This window comes from Leptopilina heterotoma, unplaced genomic scaffold (genome assembly GCF_015476425.1).
Source record: "Leptopilina heterotoma isolate Lh14 unplaced genomic scaffold, ASM1547642v1 Lhet_89, whole genome shotgun sequence".
Classification (NCBI taxonomy): Eukaryota; Metazoa; Arthropoda; class Insecta; order Hymenoptera; family Figitidae; genus Leptopilina; species Leptopilina heterotoma.
In genome coordinates, this window is record NW_025111192.1 from 51,453 (window position 1) to 72,900 (window position 21,448).

The 21,448-nt window shown below is 20.0% G+C and overlaps 1 protein-coding gene across 6 annotated transcripts in view; it reads right to left on the reverse strand.

Annotated features, from left to right (window-relative positions):
* Nucleotides 1-18,998: 18,998 nt before the first annotated feature.
* LOC122511650 (zwei Ig domain protein zig-8-like) overlaps nt 18,999-21,448 on the reverse strand; it is a 198,661-nt gene continuing 196,211 nt past the window's right edge. For all 6 annotated transcript variants that reach the window (XM_043627036.1, XM_043627035.1, XM_043627031.1 and 3 more), the window contains one exon: nt 18,999-20,136. In XM_043627036.1, coding sequence (XP_043482971.1) covers nt 19,724-20,136 — 413 coding nt within the window. In that variant the 3' untranslated portion in view covers nt 18,999-19,723. The remainder of the gene's footprint in view (nt 20,137-21,448) is intronic.

Genomic DNA, 21,448 nt, shown 5'->3' on the forward strand with positions numbered 1-21,448 from the left:
AAAGAATTTTTTAGGAATTTACTTTCAATCTTCGTAATTCAATTAAAAACTGACTTAATAAATAGATGGGAAGACAAGTAAATTAAAAATTATAATAAAATAAATATAGAAAAACTAAATGAGAATTGAAAAGAAGCTGAAAAATAAATTAAAATACAGGAAATAGAGAAAAAAAAATAAAAATGATAATAGAATAATAAAGAAGAAAATAAATAAAAAAAATAAAAAATAGGAAAATAAAGAAAAATTAAAAATTAAAATAAATGAAAATTAAAAATTTGTTTTATTAAGATTTAAGACTGAAATATTTAATTGTGCTATGAAAGCTAAACTTTTGTTTATACCGACAATTATAAAAAAGGAGTTCTCATTATTATTGTAATACATATAGAAAAAAAATTTCATTACATGATACTTCATATAGTGAGAGCTCTCTGCATTTCGAATTTTTAATTAAACGTTTAATTAGAAGTCAAATAAGTGTCTTTTGAAAAAATTTAGTTTTTAGCATATGCAAAATTAATTTCATTTTTCCGAACAGAAGTATTTCATTAAAAAAAAAAAATTCCCAGCATATGATAAAAATAAAATTATAGAATAATTAGTTTTTTTGGTGTAATTTTGCAAATAATTAGTTATTTTTTGGTATTTTTACAAGATGTAAATACAGAAACTTAAATAAAAATATAAACTACAAAAAACTGAAAATAAAAGTAAAAAAAACTGAATAAAAATAAACAAAAAAACTAAATGAAAAAAAATTTTTTTTTGATATAAATTAAAAAATATGAAATAAAAATACAAAATAAAATAAACCAAGTAGAAATGTAAACAAAAAAAATTATTATAAACACAAATTGGAACTAAATAAATTAAACAAAATTATAAACTTAAAAAATACTAAATAAAAATATGAACTAAAATATAGTAAATAACAATAAAAAAATAACAAACTAAAACACCAAGTAAAAATATGAACTAAAAAAACTATAAAAGTTAAATAGAAAAATGTTTTAAAAAATAAACTGAAAAAATAAATAAAAACATAAAATTAAAAAACCGAAAAAAAACCAAATAGAAATATAAACTAACAAATACAAAATATAAATACTAACTAAGGAAACTAAATGGAAATTTCAATTAAAAAAAGTAAAAGTAAAAAAAAACTAAAGAAATTAAATAGAAACGTAATTAGTAATTACTAAAAAAAGTAAATAAAACTATAAAAGCCAAGTGCCAATATAAACTAAAAAAAAATAAATTAATGAAAAAAAGCTAAATATAAACTTAAAATACTAAATAAAAAACCAAGTAAGAATATGAACTAAAAAAATGTATTAAAAAATAATTAAAAATATAAACTAAATAAACTAAATAATACGTAATACAAACTTAGAAGAACTGAATAAAAATACAAACTAAAAAACCAAGTAAAAATATGAACTAAAAAAAATTTTTTTAAAAATAACTGTAAATATAAACAAAAAAATAAATTAAGGGCATTTGAACCATTATGACATCACAATTTGTGCAAAGCATGTATTCTAAAATTATGACGTCATAATAGTTCAAATACCCTTAATAAACTGAAAAAACTAAATAAAAATAATAATTAAAAAATAAATAATTAAAAAACAAAAATTTAATTTAAAAATTGGTAAAATTTACCTAAAATGTACATTAATAATCACTCAATTTATCTCGAATGATGAAATTTGGAAAATTTTTAATTAAAAATTTTTAATATTATATTGCAGGAGAAATATTTTAATTTTTATTTGAAAACTGTTTATATTTTATACACACCTATACATAAATTATTAATATTATTAACATTTAATTATCTACCAAAATTATTTCTGACAAACATGAATATTTTATTTTGACAAAAAAAAATGTTCACTTCAATTTTTTAATCACTAATGGAATTCTAATTGTCAAAAAATATTTCATATATTGTAGACAGTTTTAAATTTGTCCATTGACCGTGGTATTTATGATTAAAGTTGTATTTACTGAAATGAACATTGTACGCTTTTGACTCTCTGTATTTCATTTCCAAAACATTTTCAACGCAAAAGCCGTGAAATATAATTTGCAGTTTACACTAAAAATAAATTTAAATATCTAGCTCGGGCAAAATTATTCACGTAAAAACGGCAAGTACAGAGTCAATTTACTTAATTTTATAGTATGTAATATTTTCATTGGTATTTGTTTTAGCAAAAGAAAAAAAAAAAAAATGGGGAAAAAAAGAGCAAGAAAAATATTATCTCGGGAAATATATTATTTAATATTAATTTACATTTGAATTTTAATTAAACTACAATTTTATTGTTATTAAATTTATTTTTAAATATGTTTTCAAATAATTTTTCAGGTATTTGAGGTATTCTAACACGTATTTTTTGCATCGCAAATTTTTTTTATCGAATACCAATAAATATTGAATTATGTTCAGAATTTTTTTTCTGTAAAATAGAAATTATAAACCATTTTGTTTTAAACATTCAGTTTTATTGCATTTTTATAATTTATAATTATGATTTTATTTTCTTATTTATTTTTCAAACTATTTTTCGATTAAAAAAATATTAAAAAATTAAACGATTTTATTTTTTACTATAATAATTCAAATATTTTAAATAAATAATGTCTAATAATAATTATTTGATTCAAAATAATTCTGTAATAAAGTTTACATCAATATTCTCGTATGTTTAGTAAAATACAGTTACAGAGAATAATTTCCATAAAAAAATGGTAGTGAAATATTGTTGAAATATTCCTGGTGAATATTACAGGAAACATTTCTCATTGAAGCTTAAAAAAAAAGGAAATGTTCATAAATTATAGAAAATATCATCATTTTTTTTATCATCAATTTTTTTCCCTCTTCTTTTTTTTTTCTCTCGATAGGCTACATATGAAGAAATTTTCTTTAACTTTATGATCAACGAGAATGTCACAGCTGTATAAAACCTTTTTTTATAGAATCGTATAACTTGTTTCCATAAATTTGTCGATAAAATGTCGCACATTCTTATAAGAATCTTTCAAGGAATATATCATTTCAATTTTTTAAGAGGAGAGAAATCATCTTTTAGCCATATCATTTTCATGAAAAAGAAAGAAAAAATTTTCAAAACCAAATAGTGATCGAAGGACACGAATAACTTGTGTAATAATTTTTTTTATTAATACTCAATAGGAGCAATTTAAAAAAATTTGTGGGAAATATTTACCAAAGTAGAATTCAATATTCGATTTAAAAATAAGAAGGAAAAAAAAATATTTTGCGAGCTATTTTTTTTAATAATATATACACACCTATTTCAAGTTTACCCTAAGTTTTTCGCAAAAAAAAAAACCCTCTGGTATTATAAATTCACTTTTTAATGGAAAAAGCAGCAACTCTCGAAGGAGAAAAACATAGGCGAAAAAAAGGAAGAAAAAAAAACAAAATAAAAATAAGGAGAAAAAAATATTCTACTTGCTTTTTCTCTTGTTATCGTGGAAACCTTACGTGTGAAGAAATTCAAATAATACTTTTTCTTTCAATCAGTTTTTATTTTAATTAAAAAATATACGGAGACGTCGAGTTAAAGAAAATGGAAAAAGAAGAAATAAATAAATAAATATATTTCGATGAATTTATTGAAAAATACTTTCTAAAAGTATTTTCGAAATATGAATAAAAAAATTATATCAGTATTACTAAATATTTATTACTACTAAATTAAATAATTTACTTACTAAATATTTGCCAAGTATTTACTACAAATTTTGGGATAATTTTTTTTACTAAATTTGTACTAAAAAATTACTAAAAAATTATTAAAAAATTATTTAGTAAATATTAACTAAATATTTTGGTATTAAATAAATAATTTTTTACTTAGTAAATATTTACTAAATATTTTAAGATAATTTTTTATTTACAAAAAAGATAACAATTGTCGAGAGTGTATATTGATAGAATAATGAACAATAGAAAGTGATTTACATATGCGACGCTATAAAATATAATCGTTGTATGGGTTTCTCGAGATTAATTAAAATAATGTTGTAATATTACATTATCTTTAAGCTTCTGGGAGCGTCATATACGTACCTGTTATTTCTACGATATTGCCAGTACATTGCCACACTGTTGTGTACTTAGTGTGTACTAGCCCATTAGTCCAATAATGAAGGATCCCACTTAACTAGGATTTGTTGAACAAAACATTTACATATAATTATATCTGCTTAAATAATACTGTATAATTAGAGAACATGAAACTATTTCACTTAAATGTGGTTGCATTCCATTTATCCGTAAACAGTCATTAACACAACAACAATTTTTTTTTTTAATTTCAATTTTTGATTAAAAAATTCTTTAGAATTCTGAAAATTCCTCTGTATTCTAATTTAATTATAAAAAATACAAAAAAAAAAAAGTTTAAAATTATCTTATACTGATAGGAGAATTACCAGGTTCGGGAAATGTTCAGTCTGACTAAAACTGTCTATTACTACTGATAGGCGAAATGCCAGCGTGATGAAACTTGGTGTCTGACTAAAGCTGACTTCCACTACTGATACGCAAAACTTGGACAATTCTTGTTGGAAAAAGGCGAACAATTCAATGAAAAGTGTTCAGAAGAACACTTTTCATCTTTTATTCTTCTTTTTGAAGAACGAGAAAAGTGGAAAAAAAGAGGAAAAAAGAAAGAGAAGGGGAAAAAGTGGAAATAGTTAAAAGAGGAGAAAAAAGAGGGAAAAAAGGGAAAAAGAGTAAAAAAAAGGGAAAAAGAGAAAAAAAGGGGGGGGGGGGTAAAGAGGGAAAAAAGAGGAAAGTAGAGAAAATTAATAAAGAAGAAAAATACACAAAGTGAAAAAAACTCTATCACTAGAAAAAAGACCCAAATAATAATGAAACTAGAGCCACAAATGTAAACTGGAAAAACTAAACATAAATAAAACCTAAAATAATTAAACACAAATAAAAATTTTAAGAAACTAAACATAAATATTAACTAAAAAAACTAAAAATAATACAAACAAAAAAAAACTACATGAAAATTTTAAATTTATAACTAAAAAACATTAAATAAAATTATAAACTAAAAGAAACTGAACACAAGTTTAAACAAAAAAAGCTGAATAAAATTTTAAAACTAAATAAAAATATAATCTAAAAAATAATAAACACACATTCAATTGAACAAAACTGGAATTTATAACAATTTAAAAAATCTGAGTGAAAATATAAACTAAAAAATACCTACTAAAAAAAACCTGCACAATAAAAAATAAAAACAAAAAAAATCTAATCAACAAAAATTTTCTAAAAATACATAAAATTATAAACTAAAAAAGAAGTAAACAGCAATATAAAATAAACTAAAAAAAATAATAACAAAAAAAAAACTACATAAAAATGTTAACTAAAAAATGTTAAATATACTTACAAACTAAAAGAAACTGAACACAAGTTTACAAAAAACTGAATAAAATTTTAAAAATAAAAGAAACTAAATAAAAATATAATCTAAAAAGTAATAAACTTAAATTTAATCCAAAAAACTACATAAAAAGCAATTAGAAAAATCTGAGTGAAAGTATAAACTAAAAAATACTAAAAAAAACCTGCACAATAAAAAATAAAAACAATAAAAATCTAATAAAAAAAATTTTTTTTAAATACATAAAATTATAAACTAAAAAAAAATTAAACAGCAATATGAACTAAAAATAACTAAAAAACCCAAAAAATAAACAAAATAATTAATTTAATGGAAAATTAAACTAAAAAATACTAAATAAAAATGCAAACTAAGAAAACTAAAAAAAAAAATAAAAATAACACAAACATAAACTAAAAAAATCCAAAACTTTCTCATTTTTTATTAGAATGTAAAAATACTAAACACAAATATGAATTGGAAAAAAACATAGTAAAAAATTTAAACTAAAAAAACTAAAATAAAATTTAATCTAAAAAAATAATGAACAGAAATTCAAACTAAAATACTAAATAAAAAACTATATGAAAATATAAACTAAAACATAATTTCAAAAAAAAACCACCGAATAAAAAATGCAAACAAAAAAAACTAAACTAAATATAAACTAAAAAATAAAAATACTAACTAAAAATTATAAACTAAAAAATGCTAAATTACTATAAATACAAAAATCAAAATTAAAATACAAAGTAAATAAATAAAAAAATTAAAAAAACTAGGAAAACTAATTACAAATACAAACAAAAAAAACTCATTAAAAAATGAATTAATAAAAAAATAAAAATCTAATGAAAAAGTTGTAAAATTTTATACCTACATAATTTAAAAAACGTTCAGCATACCTCACTGATGAAATTTGCAAAATTTCTATTAAAAAATATTAACATATTAGCAAAAATATTTTAATTTTAATTTTAAAATATTAAATTATTACCAAATTATTTCATAAACGTGAATATTTTATTGACAAAATAAGGAAAAAAGGGGAGAAATGAGGAAAAAATGAAAAACAAAAAAAAGAGTAAAGGGGAGAAAAAATAGGGCCAAAGGGTAGAAAAGAGGAATTATGGGGGATATTCAGGGAAAAAAGGGGGAGAAAAGGTAAAGGGAGAAAGAAAAGAAAAAGAAAGAAGAAATGGAGGAAAGACGAGGAAAAAGGAAGGGATAAGAAGAAAAAAGGGAAAAATGAAAAAGGTAGAAAAATTAGGAAAAAATGGGAAAATATCGAAAAATGAAAAAAGGTGGAAATATTATGAAAAAGAGGAAAAATAGCGAAGAATGAAAAAAGGTTAAAAAAAATTAGGAAAAACTGAAGAAAATAGGAAACAAAAAGGATAAAAATTCCATCACCACAAAAAAAGACTCAAATTTGACCAGACAGTTATTTATTATATTACATAGAATTGATTATGTCCTAGAAGTTATGTAGTTATGTAATAATAATAATAATTTACCTAATACTTTTAATATACCTATATATAATATATATTTATATGAATATGTCATTAATTTTAAATTTAATTATAATAATAATTATAATTACGTTAATCACTTTCGACAAAATGAAAAATAAAAATTATAAACAATACATTAGAATTACTTTTAAATATAACATTGTACTCGGAAAATTATTGCGCACAAATTTCTCTCTGCGCATTTTCATACTTTGTCAATCATACATTAATTCATCACAGCTCGCACGAATCGCACTCTCGAGGAAGAAACTTTAGATTATCTTCATTACTGTCATGTATATAACTTCTGTAATTGTTCTATTCACAATTGTGAAGTTTTGGCCTTTATCAACTCCATTATTTAATTACTTTATAACTTATCAGCTAAATTGTAAACAGATGTGATAAAACAATTTTCAGGTCACTCGGAAAGAAAGAAAACATAAAAAAAAATGTAAGTATTATGAATATATTATGTATATTAATATACTTTCCATCGTTAAATAAAAGAGATTTTTGTTTGAAATTTTAATGAAAAAATTTGAAAATTAAATGCAACTACTTTTTCAAAGCCATTGGCAATAATAATAGTAAATAGTATTTTAAATGTAAATATTAAATAATAGAAAAATAACTGTGAAGTAATAAATAATAATTACTATAATTATAATTATAATATAACTCTAATAATATTTTAATGTATATATAATATAGAATATTATATAATATTTTATTATAATAATAAATATTATTATTGATAATAATTATTACATTATTAAATTATAATACTAACAATAATAACAACAATGAAATTAATAATAAAAGTAATAATAATAATAATAATAATAATAATAATAATAACAAATAATTATTTAATTTTTTAAATTTTAATTTAAATTATAATAAATAAGTAAATATTATTCAACATAATATCCCTGAAGTTTTAAAGGTTCAAGTGAACGAAATTTATTTATTTTTTCTTCAAATTTATATTTTGTTACAATAATTTTCTATCACGTTTAATCGAAATTAATTATGAAGTTTCTAAATTTAATATAACATTAAATTTTCTAATTTCTGTTGCAAACAGAAGTTTATGAAAATATTTTTGATAAAGAACATTTCATTCATTTGCACGTTCAAAACTTGCGGATTATTAAAAATATATTAATTAATATCAAATTAATTAATTAATGAAAATATTAATAAACAACGTTTGAACAGAAGACAAATATTAAATAATAAATACAATCAGACTTTTTCCAAAATTATTTGGGAAATAAATACAATATTCATAATTAAAATGAAAATATATTAATTAATAATAAAATAATTTAACAAAATATTTATCAAAAACGATTTCAACGAAAAGCAAATAATAAATATAATACTGATAATAGTTAGTCCCGTATATTGATAAAAAAAATTAAATAATTAAACTGATAATTATACTGTTAAATTGTACTGATAATTAATAATAATAATTAGAATATTAATACAATTTACAAAATTAAAAATAGTCCATAACAATGACAAACAATCTCTTAAAAAAAAAATTTTCGCTTTTAATTTTGCAAGAAAACGTTAACATGAAAGACGAGGGTAAAATTCGATGATTTTCTTTTTCTTCTATTTGCATATTTTAACATTATCACAATTTACAATTTTTTATTTAATTCTTTTTTTATTATTTCATCAAAAAAAATGAATGAAAGGATGCAGGTAATGAAAGATGACATTTTATGATGCAATTTTCTCTAGAAAAGCAAAATGAATTTCATGAGAAACAATCATGTCCTTGTAGAAATAAAAAGACATTCGTTATTAACAAAAAAAAAGAAGAAAGAAAGAAAAGAAATAAAGCAAAGAGTTACATTCATTAGAAAATAAGAAATTAATTTCAGACACAAGAGAAAAATGAGTGTTATTATAAAACGAAAAAATATATCTCACTTGAGTGTATAAATTTTTTTTCTTGCTTAATAAATTAAGAAAATTTTATTGAAAATAAAGAAGGGGAAAAAAATTAAAACAATTTAATTAAAATTAAATAAAAATGATTGATTTATAATTTAGTTTATACATGAAAATAAAAAATTGACTGTCACTTTTTTTGTTGGTAAAAAAAAATAAATTTATTCTCAATAAAATAAAAAGTAGGTAAAATTAAACTTTAATTATTTATTTTATTATGAATAAAAATAATAATAATACCTACTAATAATAATAATAATAAAAATAATACACGTTCAACACCGAAAGGCAGGAACTATATTTGATGATAAAAATAATAATATTAACAATATTATAATAAAAATAATAATTAAAAAAATAAATAAAAAAATAAAAAATTTGAAAATAAAATTTTTAAATTAAAAATGGGAGATTAAAAATAAAAAACTGATTTCTTACATCCGTTTTTATTATGATTTGTTAATTATTTTTTACGAGGCCTTAAAACGGTTTTAAATAAATTATTATTACCGAGATAAATAAAATAAGAAATTAAAAAACTCTCAGTCACTTGACATTTTTTGATAATAATAATAAATTAGTTTAAAATGTCTAAAGGCCTCATAAAAATTATTAACAAAAAAACTGTTAAAATTATTTTTGATGAAAACGAAGAAAGAAAGTTTAAGAAAATATTTGTAATTTAGATAATAATATTTTTTTAATAATGAATTATTGAAAACCGTCTAAAGGCCTCGTACAAAAATTATAATTAACCATAAAACAGTTAAAATTATTTTTGATGAAAATGAAAGAAAACGAATTTACAAAAAAACATTAATAATAATAATAATTATAATATCAATTTTTTAATAATAAATTATTTAAATGCGTAAAAAATAATTAACAAAAAAAAGTCTGTTAAAATTATTTTTGATGAAAATGAAAGAAAACGAATTTACAAAAAAACATTTAAAAATGATAATCATAATATCAATTTTTTAATAATAAATTATTTAAATGCGTAAAAAATAATTAACAAAAAAAGTCTGTTAAAATTATTTTTGATGAAAATGAAAGAAAACGAATTTACAAAAAAACATTAATAATAATAATCATAATATCAATTTTTTAATAATAAATTATTTAATTGCGTAAAAAATTATTAACAAAAAAAGTCTGTTAAAATTATTTTTTATGAAAATGAAAGAAAACGAATATAAAAAAAATATTGTATAATAAAAATATTATTATCTATTAATTGATGAATAATAATAATAATAATCATAATAAATAATAATAATAACAATAATAGTTAAATTAAAAAATTTCAAATGAGGGAAAATGATAATAAAAATAATTAAAATTGCGAAAATAAAATTACAAAACTCAAAAAGAGAAACAAAAATATAAAATAAAAAACTTTCGCTAAAAATAATTTTCGATGAAAATGAAAAAAAAAATGATACGGATTATTATTCTGTAGCTTCTTATTCAGTAAAAAATCTAAATTAGTATCCAAAAGTTTATCAGGAAACAATTCCCTCTGTAGAATTTACAGTCAGAAAATTATTTTTGAAATAGTTTTTAAAGTAAATATACTCGTCGTCTTTTCTTTTCTTCTTTTTTTTTCTTTTTCTTTTTCTTTTCAAACGTGAAAAGTAACTCTGCTCTGTTTGCTCCTTTCAATGTCTTAGTATCAGTCTCTCAGTTTAATTAAAGACTGTAAAAGATGTTCTTACGAGAATTCTCACTTAAAGTGCTAATGCTAACGCGCTTGTGCAAGTCAAGGATCGTCAGAAAAGACCATTTTACATACAAAAGTCATCGACAGTAAGGACTCTTAATTCAATATGAGTTCAAACAAAGTCATAAAAAAAACGCGCGCGCGCGGAATCCACTGCCTTGAATTAATTGAAACAAAAGATAGCAGGAAGCTTACAATTTTAATTATATTTCTCATTTAGTGATTGTAACCAATTCCACCTCTTTTTTTTTTGAAAAAAGAAAAAAAAAGAGAGTAAGAGAGAAAGAGAGAGAGAGAGAGGGAAATAAAAAAAAATCTAATTTAGGAAGAATAAAGAAAAATCTATAATTTAAATTTTTCCCTTTTCTCTACATTTTTTGTTTGCTTCTCTTGTGATAAAAAAAAGGAAATAAATAAACAAAGTCATGGTTATCTTTTGCAATTTACTTAGTTTACATTTTAAGAAAATCAACTCAGGATGCTTATCGATCTTTCCTATAGCTTTGAATTCTTGCTTTAGAATTTCATTTCTTGAAGAAGTCCTTTTTATACATGCAAAACACATATCATCTCCTTATACATTTATTTCGCCTTAAAAGAAACTACTGGATGATAGAATTCATCCTGCATGCATTGCTGTGCTCTATATAATCCCTTTTTTTTTTCTTTTTTTTTTTTTTTATCTAAGCACAAAATATAACGAGTATTCCTTCGTGATGTTGAATGAGATTAATTAAAATTCTACACTCGTAAAACATTACAAAATTTTCCAAATAAAATACAATGAATTTCCTTTTCATAAGCACTGGAGAAATATAAATAATATATATAAATAATACATTTTTGTTATACAATTAAATTTCAATGATTTTATATTTTGTGTATTTGTATATTTCTATATTTCTATATTTTATATTCGATTTGTATTTTATATATTTGTAGAAAAATTTAACATTTCTTAAATTATTAAATATTTTATTAACATTAGGTATATTATTTTTAGGTTTTAATTTTTTCAATCAATATTCCATTATTATATTCAATTTTTTCAATCAATGATCAATTATTATATACAATTTTTTAATCTTTTCAATCAATATTCAATTAATATTTTCAATTTTTTAAGCAATTTTTAATTACTGTCTTCAATCAACATTTAATTTTTATATTTTACTTTTCATTTTTTCAACCAATATTCAATTATAATGTTCAATTTTTAAATTTATTCAATCAATATTCTATTATTATACTCAAGTTTTCAATTTTTTTTAATATATTCAAATTTTCAAGTATTATTCAAATTCTATATTCAATTTTTTAAGTTTTCAATCAATGTTCAATTATTATACTCAAGTTTTCAATTCTTTTAAAATATTCAATTTTTTACGTTTTTCAATTCATGTTCAATTATTATATTCAAGTTTTCGAATTTTCCAATCAGTATTCAATTATTATATTCAATTTTTTAATTTTTTCAATCAGTGTTCAATTATTATACTCAAGTTTTCAATTTATTTAATATATTCCATTTTTTACGTTTTTCAATTCATGTTCAATTATTATATTCAAATTCTATATTCAATTTTTCGAATTTTCCAATCACTATTCAATTATTATATTCAATTTTTTAATTTTTCAATTAATGTTCAATTATTATACACAAGTTTTCAATTTTTTTAATATATTCAATTTTTCACGTTTTTCAATTCATGTTCAATTATTATATTCAAATTTTCAAGTATTATTCAAATTCTATATTCAATTTTTCGAATTTTCCAATCAATATTTAATTATAATATTCAATTTTTTAATTTTTCAATCAATGTTTAATTATGTAAGCAATTTTTCAATCAATATTCACTTATTGTATTCAATTATTATATTCAATTTTCAATAAATATTTCATTTCTGTATTCAATTTAATTCAATTTAATTAAAAAATCACATATTCTACATTCATTTTTATATTTTAATATTTATAAGGAAAAAAAATAAATCAAAAATTCAATGAACTGTGAGAAACATTATTTGACGAAAAAAACTCAATTTTTTTCACTTCATTTGAAAAAAATAATTATTTTCTGTTTTTTCAAAAATTAAATGAATTTAATCATTAATTTTCTCTGTCATTCGATTTATTTTATGAAAAAACTGTTTTATCTCTTCATTTGAAAAATTTATTTCATTAATATTCCTTATTATTTATTTGTTAATGTTTAGAAATTATAATTATTGTAATATTATTAATATTATTTATTTATTTGTTAAACGAACAATTAATATTACTTAATTATTTATTCAATTCATTCAAAAAGTTTTGATAAAGATCATCATTAACAGTATTTCTATACCTAAATGAAATTAAATGAATAATTAATTTTCCCTGAAAATTGAATTCTCTTGAATAAAAATCATCATTAACAGATTTTCAATAAATAAAATGAATTTAATAATTAATTATCTCTGCCACTCAATTCACTTCTATTTTTTCTGAAAATAAATAAATAATTAAATAAAATGCTTAATAAATAAATTGTCAAATAAATAGATAATTAAATAAAGGAATAAGTAAATAAAGCAATCAAATAAATAAATACTAAAATTTATAATTCAGTAGAAAAATAATTGTATAAATTATTAATTAAATAAGTGACTAAAAAAATAAACAATTAAATAAATGACTAAATAAATGAACAATTAAATAAATAATGAAATAAATAAATATTAAATTGTATAATTAAGTAATTAAATAGTCGAATAAATAAATAATTGAATAATTGACAAAATAAATAGTTAAATAAATTACAAACTAAATAAATAATTAAATGACTGAATATATAAACAATCAAATAAATGACTAAATGAATAAATAATAAAATAAATAAATTAGTAATCAAGTAAATAAATAATGAATAAGTAAATAATATTTATACTTTATATACTTAAGTAATAATAATATTATAATAAAAGTATTAACACCAATAAAAAAGTGATAACAAAGAGATTAAAGGAACTGCATAACCAAAAAGGCAAAACTTTTTAAAGGGTAAAATTTTTCTTTATTTTCCTCATAAACTTTAAGTTTTGAAACGAACTTATTTAAGTTTCGTATAAACTTTTTGAAGATCATAAACTTCTTAGATCGGACATGACCATGACGGGAATACAGGAAAAATCTTGATTTTTTTTTCGTTTTCTTTTGTTTCAAGATAAATATCAAAAGGATTTTCCGAGTTCGTATTTTTTTTTCTTTTTTTTTGGTATTAAATGAAAATCTAAAATATATTCTTCGTAGACATTTCTAACCTGAGGTGAATACATGTTCTGAAATAAACGGAATTTCACTTTTTGTCATCTTTTTCTATTTTTCTTCATCTCAAATATAACTTTTTTTTTTGCTATTTCTCATAGAGCTACTTTAAACTTTTTAATTAAAACTTATTATTAAAAGAAAAGAGAAAAAAAATTCACTTTTTTTTTTGAAATATTCATGAATTTTTATCGACTGTAGGAAATTATTCGCGAGAGAATTTTTCAACAAATAAAAAGAATTCCAATTGTTTTCAGATCAAAAAAGAAATTGGTTGAAAATTTTAATTTAATTAATGAGAAAGAAAATTTCATTTTTAAAAATCATTTTCAATGTCTTTATTAATTTTCATGGAAACTTTTTTCTTTAATTTTCTTTCCATTCATTTCACATTGATTTTTTTTTCTTTTCAACCAAACTTTTGATTTCAAATAATTATCTTTTTAATAATTGAATCTATAAATAAAAATCTTTTACGATACCATAAAAATTATATACTTTATAAAAGAAGTGTAGGTACTATAAACTTTTTAGTATCATTAAAAAAAAAAAAAAAGAAAAAATGCAGAGACTATTTAAAAGTGGAATAAAATCGATAAATGTCACAGTTCAGTTGTTTTAAAAAGAAGAAAAAAAAACTTCGTTACTTGCACAGCTTGAACTGTGAAGAATACACGATGTAATTAAAAATCGAACTAACGATGACAGAAGAGACTGACTATCGTTTTCTCTTTTTTTTCCTCTCTTTCTCACTCTGTGTTTGATTCAAAAACCTCCATAACATCTGTTCATGAATATTTAATTTACCTCAAATTACCACTTGAATGCAGAGGTATAATATTAGCTTTGGAAGAGAAAGAAATCGAATCAAACGCTGAGGATATTAGAATATTGGCCAAGAGCATTTGTATTCGTCAAATTAAGTTTCCAGTTCAAAATGAAATTGATTTAATCATTTTCCCCTCCGTTTTCAATATCTGTTTTACTGTATGATTTTCAATTGAAATTTAATATTATGTTACATTCTTTCATGTCATATATTCAAGCATATGAAAATATGATTTCAACTGATGTGGAAAATTCAAAGTGAAAAGGTATGTATACAATTTTTTTTTTTTTTTTGAAAAATCAAAAGATATTCATTGCCGACAAAAATTAAATTCATTCAATTTTTTGGTATTTTGTATTTTTTATTTTATTTGCTATTTATTTCCTTTTTACAAATTTGTTAATTATTATTTTATTAATTCTCGAAAATTACTTGAAAATTAATTAAAGTAAAATTTTTCCAGAAGGAATTTTTATTCAAAAGAAAAAAAGATTTGAAAAAAATTATTTCTCTAAGAGAAACATTTTTTTTACTTAATTTTACATGTAAATAAATTTATTCATTTGCCCAAAAAACGATTTTTCCTAATTTATTTATAAAAATTTTTTTGCAATGAATTAATGAGTAAATAACGAATTTTCAAATTGTAATGAAAATGAAAATTTTCTTTTTGGTTTAAATTTAAGTTTTGAGGGAACGAAATGGACTTTTTCCCCCACCACTGTTGTTCCATTTTGATCAATAAAACATAAATTATTGTTGCTTCTACAGTTATTAAACTCAGTATTGACTATAGTGACTCCCAGTGCATTTGAATCACAGTAACAAAGTTACACTGAATCAAAATCTAAAAGCAATAAATGCAAATGCTCAATAAAGCAAAACTAGATTTCGCAATAAATTTCCAGTTCATAAATGAAAAAACTTTTTTAAATTTCAATTTTAGGCAGAAAATTCCGCACCATTAGAAATTATCACCAAAATTGTTTTATCTGATGAAAAAAAAATTTTATTCCTCTCCCCATCTATTGTCAAAAAGAGAAAATTAGTAAAAAAAAAAAGTTAATTGAAAGTAAACTGAAAATAAAAAATAAATTATTAAAAATAAACAATAAAATTAAAAATTAAAAATTAAATTTGAAATAAAAAATATTAGAAAATTAAAATAAAAATTATATTCTCTTTCTTTTAAGTAAAAATTTCTACATTTTCTCCTCCTCCTTTTTTTTTTGAAATGACATTTTTCTCCCTTTTCGAAATTTAAAAATTGTAATTCTGTGAAATGTCGAAAGTATAAAAAAAAAATCACTTGCCGTGAATTGAAATAATTTAAAAACCTGAGAGACCATTTTTCCATTAACATGAGTCATGTATGTTCAGTTGAAAAAAAAAGAAATGAAGTCGTTTCTAAATGGACATTGAACAAAAGCTTCAAAAAATAAACTAATATTTTTACAACGTTTCTCATATCACAATTTTAATATTTAAAAAAAATAAACATTTTTTTTTTGTAAAACTGCAAAAATCCTTCTCTTTGTATAATATATTTTGAAAAGATTTTTTTAATAATTTCTGATATGTTGGAGCGTTAAGAGAAAAATTTAGATTAAAATTTATATTCTGTAGGTATTGTTCTACAAATAAACGCATAAAATATAATCTCTCACTCTCTCTCTCTCTCTCTTTCTAAATTTAAATTAAATAACTCATCCATAAATTGTTATTATTATTATTTTAAAAAAAATTACGTTTTTCGAATTTTTACAATATTTTCATTGTGACTAATTTATTTTTCCCCTTAAAGTAAAAAACTAAAAAATATATACAAAACTAGTAATTTAATTTTTACTCATTAATAAAAATTAATATGGTAATATTAATTTTAATTTCAATCAGTAAAAAGCTTTGGATTAGTTTTTATAAGATTTGGGAGAAATTTCTCGTTAAAAATTAAACATATATCTAAATATAGAAAATCCTCTTTAGAAATTAGTTATTAATTCAGAAAATCCTCTTTATAACTTATATGCAAATGTAATATTTAATAGAAAATTTATAAATTTAACTTTCAACTATTCTGATAATACAGAATAATAATGCAAACTGAAGAGATTTTCTTCGAGAAATTGATTATTTTTTCTACATTATTAACAAATTATAAAAAATTTATTCTGTATTCCATTATATCTCGTCATTTTTTTTTTGTTTTGTTTTTTCCTCTGATACAGAAGATTTTTATAGGTATTTACAAAATTAGAAAAATTGGAAAAAAATGACAGATAAAATTTAGAAATATTTAATATTTTTGTTCTATTTTAGAACTGAAGAATAAATTATTTGAAATGTTATTAAACTTATTTTTTATTCACAAGAAAGAAAATGAATAGAAATAAAAATTTAGGTTTTTTTTAAATCAATAATTCATTTTTTTATTGCCACAACAACAATTGGGTAATAAATTCAAAACTTTTTACAAATATTTTACAAATATTTCTTTAGGATATTTTCTTTAGTAACGCCCAATTAATTAAATATACTGATAGAAGTGTTTCATTTTCAAGTTGAAAATTAAAAATTAGAATTAAAATTTTCATTTTACTCTAAACATTCCGAAGATAATATTAAATACTTAGTTTTGAATATTCAATTATAAATATAATTCAATTTAATTTGTTTCTTAATATTCAATTAGAAGTTTGTTGCTATGTATATTCCAAATCTAAATATTCATTTGTAAATATTTGATTAGAAATATTCCATTTTAAATTATTTATTGATAGTTAATATTTAATAGACAATATTCAATTGCTAATAATTAATAATAAATATTCCCATGCTAATATTTAATTTATAAATATTTAACTATAAATATTCAATTATAAATTTTTAATTACAAGTATTCAATTGTATATATTTCTTTTTGAATATTCAATTTTATGTTTAATTGTAAACAATAAACTGTTAATATTTAATTGTAAAAATTCAATTCTAAACATTCAATTATAAATATATAATTTAAAGTATCTGTAATTATACAGATTTCTTATTGAATATTTACTTATAATTATTAATTTGAAAATTTTCAATTATTAATAATTAAATATTCAATTGTTAATATTCAATGGGTAAACATTTAATTCTAAACATTCAATTCTGAATATTTAATTGTAAGAATTGAATTCTAAATATTCAATTATAAATATTTATTTCCAAGTATTCAATTATACACATTCCTTTTTGAATATTTAATTATAAATATTCATTAGTGAATATTGAATTCTAAATACTTATTAGTAAAATATTCAATTGTAAGCATTCATTATTGAATATTCAATTGTAAATATTTATTAGTATATATTCAATTGTAAGTATTCATTATTGAATATTCAATTGTAAATATTCATTAGTGAATATTCAATTGTAAATGTTTAATTGTAAATATTCAATTGTGACTATTTAATTCTGAACATTCAATTGTGAATATTTAATTGTAAGAATTGAATTCTAAATATTCAATTATAAATGTTTACTTTTAAATTTTCAATTATACACACTCGTTTTTGAATATTGAATTATAAATATTCAATTGTAAAAATTCAAATTTTAAATATTCAATTGTAAACATTCAACTGTGAATATTTAATTGTAAAAATTGAATTCTCAATAATCAATTATAAATATTTAATTGCAAATATTCATTAGTGAATATTCAATTGTAAAAATTCAAATTTTAAATATTTAATTGTAAACATTCAAGTATGAATATTTAATATAAGAATTGAATTCTAAATATTCAATTATAAATATTTACTTTTAAATATTCAATTATAAATATTTACTTTTAAATATTTAATTATACATATTCCTTTTTGAATATTTAATTATAAATATATTCAATTGGAAATATTTAATTGTGAATATTTATATGTAAACACTCAATTGTATATTTTGAAATTATAAGTATTGAATTGTTTGTATACTTAACTACAAATATTGAATTATAAATACAGTCGACTCTCGATAAATTTAATCTCAAGTGTCTTAGGAAAAATTAAAATTATCCATAGATTTATTTATCGAATGTTTTAATTGTCAAAAATTATTTAAGAAACCAGAAATCAAGTTCAATTTAAAGAAAAAATACAATTTAAAAATACAAATCAAAACTTTAATTATCAAGAGTTGGCTGTATTAAATTGTAAATATTCATTACGTAAGTAAAGTTTGCAAGTGGAATATTGAGTATTTAACGAATATTCTCAATCATAAATTAATATTCGTTAAATATACTCTAGAAATAGTCTCTAAAGAATTATATTAATTTCCTCAGTATAAAAGATTACTTTAAAAATTTTTAAATTACTTTTAAAAATTTTTCCATTATTTTTAAATTACTTTCAAATTACTTCGGAAATATGAATGAAACAAAACTGCTTCTTTTTTAATTGAAAACACTGTCCAAATTATACCAATTTAGTCAAAATATTTTATTCATACAAATTATTCGAAAAATATTACCTTCACTTGAAAAATCTCTTCAATTTGCAGCAATTAACGATTATCACCGACCACCGCAAATGAAAAGCATTTGAAATAAATTGACAATAATTAACGATTTATTAATCAAAAAAAAAAGAGAGAATTTTACAATTCCCACAATAGTACCTCTCATTTATTTATTATTTGTTTTCCATATTTAACAAAAAGAAGAAAAAATGAAGATAATTTCGTCTATATAATAGAATTGTTTCCTGAATAACTTGAATTGTTCTAATCTTTTGCTAAATACCTTAAGAGGCTCGTCCAATTAACTGAAGCTTTCGGGGGATTGCACAATTCTAGCATATAGGGAGGAGAGAGCTTTGATACGCTGACGTTTACCTCATAATTAAAGTGAGTTTAGGAGAGGAGAGCCTATCGAATAGATATAGCATGAAGTGCGATTTTGAGTGCGGTCAATAAGGTCATCAGGGCGGAGTACGCTATTACCGATGGAGATGAGGCGAGGCTATGTTGCATTGCTGCTGGATTATCACCGTTGAAAATGTGAACGAAAACTCGAGCTGGCTGGGCATTGCTGGCAACGCAGGTGTAATTTCCGGAATGACGGCCGGATGCCCGCGGCACTTCCAACCAACTCTCGCGGGCCAAAAGGTCCGTACTCACATTAACACCTTGCTCAACATCGTAATTTATCATTCGAATATTGTGGTACCAAAAAAGATAGGACGGCGTTTCCGTCGATTTCTTCACTAAACAATGAAGTTGAAGTGTACTTCCAGGTCGTACAAATTTCTCCGCTGGTCCTATTATTTCGGCGCGCGCCTCTGCAAAAAAAAACACAAAACATTTTTTTTTTACTACATTTAATTTTTCGTAATTATTATTTTATAAGATTCTTTTTAAAAAAAATATTTGTTTGTTTTTCAATTTATTTTCTAAACAAATGTATTTTTCTTTGATTTCTATTAAAAATTTTACTTTTTATTAAAAACCAATAGCAAAAGTCGAAAAGTTTATAAATCGTCGTTTGCTTAAAATACTGTTTTAACCACTTATTACAGTTAATTTAAAATTATTTTATTTAAAATAACAAATTTCTTATTCAAAATTCTTTCATAAAAGGATAGAATATTCAATTCTATTAGTAAATTTTTCTAATAAATTAGTAAAAATTCCTATTTATTAGTAAAATTAGTAACTTACTGTTTATTAATAAAATTAATAGAAATTACTATTTATTAGTAAATTTAGTAGAAATTATACTATTTATTAGTAAAATTAGTAGAAATTACTATTTGTAAATTGTAAATATTCAATTACAAATATTTAATTGTGAAAATTCAATTATAAACTTTCAATTATTCATATTCATTTGATAGTATTCAATTGTAAGTTTCCAATTATAGGTATTCAATTATTCTTATTCAATTAGGAATAGTCAATTGTAAATATTTAATTACAAATATTCAATTTTGAATATTCAAATTCAGGGCATTCAATAAAAAATATTCAATTACAAATATTTTATTATTTATATTAAATTATAAATATTAAATTATAAATATTAAATTGTAAATATACAATTATTAATATTTAATTATAAACATTCATTTCTGAATATTTATTTGTAAATATTCAATTACAAAAATTAAATTGTTAATATTCAATTCTGGATCTTCAGTTATAATTATTCAGTTATGGGCAATAAATTATAAATATTCAATTACGAATATTTTATTATTATAATATTTAATTATTAATATTCATGTTTGAATTTTCAATTGTAAAAATTCAATTATAAAAATGCAAATGTGAAGATTCATTTGTGAATATTCGATTACAAATATTCAATTGCAAAAATTCAATTGTAAAAATTCAATTATAAACTTTCAATTATAAATATTCATTTGTTAAGATGCAATTGTAAATATTTAATTACAAATATTCAATTTTTTAATTTTGAATATTGAAATTCATGGCATTCAATAATACATATTCAATTACGAATATTTTATTGTTAATATTCAATTATGGATATTCAATAAAAAATATCGAACTATGAATATTTTATAGTTAATAATTAATTATGCAGTTGTAAATATTCAATTATGAATGTTTAATTAAAAATATTAATTT